Source organism: Penaeus chinensis, chromosome 1 (assembly GCF_019202785.1).
Source record: "Penaeus chinensis breed Huanghai No. 1 chromosome 1, ASM1920278v2, whole genome shotgun sequence".
NCBI classification, from domain to species: Eukaryota; Metazoa; Arthropoda; class Malacostraca; order Decapoda; family Penaeidae; genus Penaeus; species Penaeus chinensis.
The window spans coordinates 19,180,520-19,185,519 of NC_061819.1; the positions used below are offsets into that span (position 1 = coordinate 19,180,520).

At 30.9% G+C, this 5,000-nt stretch overlaps 1 protein-coding gene across 1 annotated transcript in view; it reads right to left on the minus strand.

Moving 5' to 3' along the window:
* Nucleotides 1-5,000, minus strand: part of LOC125033706 (chromodomain-helicase-DNA-binding protein 7-like) — an 80,510-nt gene that overhangs the window by 25,034 nt on the left and 50,476 nt on the right. The window contains exons 4-5 of the mRNA XM_047625444.1: nt 3,125-3,316; nt 891-941 (exon numbers count right to left, since the gene is read on the minus strand). Of these exons, the coding sequence (XP_047481400.1) occupies nt 891-941; nt 3,125-3,316 (243 nt within the window). The remainder of the gene's footprint in view (nt 1-890; nt 942-3,124; nt 3,317-5,000) is intronic.

Below are 5,000 nucleotides of genomic sequence, written 5' to 3' on the forward strand. Positions count from 1 at the left end.
ATCTGCATGAACAGAAAACACTACTTTCATAATTAATGTTGCTCTATGTATATTAAAGTGACCATCACTTTGAGAGATGAAAAACTATAAGTCATTGAGGGGTCCTCTTTATCATGTATAAATATATATATATATATGTATGTGTGTATATCTACCTTACCTCTATTTTTATAAAAAAAAATAGAGGGGTCCTCTTTATCATGTATAAATATATATATATATATGTATGTGTGTATATCTACCTTACCTCTATTTTTATATATTTCTACCTATTCATATTTAAATCAATCTAAATCTATATCTCTATCTACCTATATAAATATATATATATATATATACACATACAAGCATATATATACACATACATATATGTAGGTATGGCTGGGAATGTGAATGTGTCCGTGTGCATGTGCATCTAAGATGGCTCTATATAGCACTAAATGTGTAAATGACAAGATTACAATAGGCTACAGAAGCATACTGGCCAGACAGGAGAGCCCATAATGGGCAGGTAAAAGAAATTCAAAGGAAAAGAATAATAAAGTGGAAATCATCTAAGGGAGAAGAAAAACAAGGAAGAAATGAGTGACAGTTTCAACACATAATTAAGTAAAGGAGTGTGGTTAAATGCAAAAGGCAACATTCTTTAAACATGTGTTCATATCAGTCTAGCTTTAAAGTTTGAATTTAATTAAAATTCTCTAGACACCCCCATAAGATCTTATAGCAGAAAATGAATCTTTAAAATAAACGTTTTTTAATAAATATTTTGACGTTAAATACTTGGATTTCGACACTGAGCGAAATGACAGGTATATATCTGACCACCTGTGTGGCAAACCTTTGACAGATTCATGAGAATGCCACAATGCCTTATAAATAAAGCCTACCTTTTCTTTGAATCTTTTGATGTCTTGTTTTCCTGGGGCTGACGAGACGGTCTGGGGGAGGGAGTACCGGGAAATAGTTATATCACCGGTACAACTCTTAATTCTACCAATCAGTGATAGCAACACCGTCAAGTGGCCAACTTTTCAAATTTTGTCTTTTTTTTGGGTGGGTACTTACAATATATAAATACATATACATATCTTTTCTTTTAATCTTTGTAGATATCTATGTCATACTATATGCAGCAGCTTTCTTAAAGAAAGTGGCTTTTCCCCAAACATAGACAACGGGTTTCTGACATATGAACAACTTCTAAAAGGCAGTTGTTATATTTGTACACAATGATGAAAACAACCAAACCAAAGAACTTTCATGTGAAGCCCCAATTTACCAACATAACATATTTAAAAGCAGCTTTCTTAAAGTCTAAAGTTTTATTTTTTTTTTTTAATCAATATTTGTAATAAAAAATCATTTGGTTTCTTACAATCGGTTCATGTCAATACTGATATGTCAATACTGATATACAGAGTATTATCATTATTTTTTTCTGCAAACTTTGTCCCTTGCACAAGCTCTTTCTTATACATTTGTTTACATCTGTTTTACTTTGAACAAAAATTAGTGTACCACACAAACATTACACAATCCACATAGCATTCCCTTTGGTGTCCCACAATGAAAAAGCATCTAAATTACAGTAAACTCCTTTCCAAAGCCAACTAAAACAAGTCTTCCCTCAAGATCAGGTGTGAAAAATTATGATTAGGCTGTATATTTGTTTAAATTCTTATGAATATGTTTCTCTCTCTCTCTCTCTCTCTCTCTCTCTCTCTCTCTCTCTCTCTTTCTCTCTCAAAAAAACATACAAAAATAAAGAAAAAATAAATAATTATGTAAATATATATATGAAAAATATACACATACAAGATTATATATATATATATATATATATATATATATATGTAGATAAATATAAATAAAATAGATAAACAAATAAATAAATAAATAAAAATCTAAACAAATACATATAAACAAAAACAAATGAATATATATATATATATATATATATATATATACATATGAAATATATATACATACATATATATATATATATATATATATATATATATATACATATGAAATATATATACATACATATATATATATATATACATATATATATATATGTAGATAAATATAAATAAAATAGATAAACAAATAAATAAATAAATAAAAATCTAAACAAATACATATAAACAAAAACAAATGAATATATATATATATATATATATATATATATATATATATATATATACATATGAAATATATATACATACATACATATATATATATATATATATATATATATATGAAATATAGACTTATATATATGAAATATATACATATATATATGAAATATATACATATATATATGAAATACATACATATATATATGAAATACATACATATATATATGAAATACATACATATATATATATATATCTATGAAATATATATATATATATATCTATGAAATATATATACATATATATATATGAAATATATATATGAAATATATATATATATATATATATATGAAATATATATATATAAAATATATACATATATATGAAGTATATATATATATATATAAAATATATACATATATATGAAGTATATATATATATATGAAATATATACATATATATGAAGTATATATATATATAAAATATATACATATATATGAAATATATATATATAAAATATATATATATAAAATATATATATATAAAATATATATATAAAAAATATATATATATAAAATATATATATATATAAAATATATATAGATATATATATGAAATATATATACATATATATACGAAATATATATACATATATATATATATATATATATATATATATGAAATAAATATACCTATATATATGAAATATATATACATACATATATGAAATATATATACATACATATATGAAATATATATACATACATATATGAAATATATATACATATATATATATATATATATATATATATATATATACACATACACATACACACACACACACACACACACACACACACACACACACACACACACATATATATATATATCATACACACACAATTTGCACATGTGCATTTAGATGTACAGAACCCTACGGCCAACAGAGCCGGCAATGGCACGCGCACCGACTACACACTTACCTAACCCGCTTTGGCTTGGGCTCCTTGGGTTCCTTGGGCTTGGCGGATTCCTTCTTGCTCTTGGTCTCCTTCTTGGGCTTGGGCTCCTTAGGAGTCTTCGGGGTCTTGGGCGCCTTGGGTTTGGAGGCTTTTTTGCTCTTGCCTTTGCTGCCATCGTCAGGAGGCTGCTGCTGCTGCTGCTGCTGCTGCTGGCGGGAGGAAATAACGAAGCAATCATTAACTGTGCCATCCAATACGTTTGATAATCCATAATAACGAAGTGACGCTAATAAAAAACAACTTTTCTTGACTCTTGCGTAAAAATAACGTATTTATGAAAGTGCAGAGCTGAATTATGATTCTTAATGACCAACATTATTTAATATACTCAATGATCGATCAAATACATGGGACCTGCTCCTCAAAGAGAAATGGAAAATAAACAAATATATCATTCAAATAAGCCATAAGTTGTTTTAATTTTTACAACGTAGTTGCAGTGATTAATCATATTTAAATTCAATAAATAAGGAAACAAGGAAAATAAGGCATCTGTTGTGTACTGAATATTATTGTAGAGTAAAGATTAGTCCTATAAATTAGTCCGTTTTTGCCTTGTATTGCGTTTAAAAAAACAATGCCATAACCTAAGACAATATATCTTTTTATCATATTTTTTTCCTACAATATCTGAAAGCTCTTTTCTGCACTCAGTTCATTCAACCACCGTAGTGACGAGGAAATCTTCCAATGTCACACGGGAGCCATCCCAGCAACATCGAATTTACTCCGAACCACCTTGATGGCAACACTAACAACACACGCGCAAGATCTCGTTGCCAAGTCTCGTAGTCTTCCCCAAATTGGCTCGGCATCGGCTAATGGCCTTCGAATGCACGACATCAATAACTACCTGTTTGGAGAATATAGTCAACTATGCAAACTAGTAAATGCAGATGATAAATTGAGAGTCCGATAAATAATGTAGTAGTGAACTTGCGGCAACACAACGGGGTGAGCGACCAGCGACGCTCCATGCGTTCGCGCCGGCGAGATATCGCCAATTTCACTTCAGAACCCCGTCATATTCTGAACGTGTGACTCCCAATACTTTGAAACGTGAACATGCATCGATGGAAGATCCACGTCATACACAAGTACTGCCTCGCAGAGCAAGTGTGTATGGGAAGAATCTGGGTTTGAGAGCCCCGAGACCAAGAGTTTTTTAGGCCGCAGTCGGAAGGGGCCAGGTGGCGGCGTAAGGCCCACGATGCCACGCAAGTAAATTTACTCGATGAGTTTCCTTGCATCGTCAGCGAGCGCCGTCGTCCCTCCCACAGAAGTCTGGTTCAAAATAAAACCTCTTCCCTGACCTCCCTCACAGTATTGCTTTCTGCATGCTTGTGTATGTGCGTGCAGGTATGCTTCTGCTCGTTTATCAACAGCTGGACACTAAGTTCCATCCATGCATACTTCTAGTTGTTAAAAAATAATTTTATGTACTAACGGACAAATATTACTTGATAACCTTTTTTTTCCTCAGGCCTTGTCTACCTCGGATTAGTAATATGTCAGGTGAAAACTGACATGCACGGTTATATGATGCTGATTTGTTGGAGTGTATAAGAAAGAGGAATGGGCAGGAAGAGGTGGTAAGAGGAAAACGAAACGGAGGCGACGAATTACAAGCATAGCGCATTTGTGACTACATAACCTTTGGTGAGATTGAGTAGTTAGTAATGGTTAGCGCTGGGTGTTTCATGGTGGGCATCACTAGAGACGGTCAGTGGCTGATGGTTGGAGTGAAGCTGTTATAGAGTCGTGCGCAAGTGGGCGTGTGTTCCAGGATTTCTGTTGTGGTATTTGCCTGGGTGACGATGCGGATACAGAAATATGA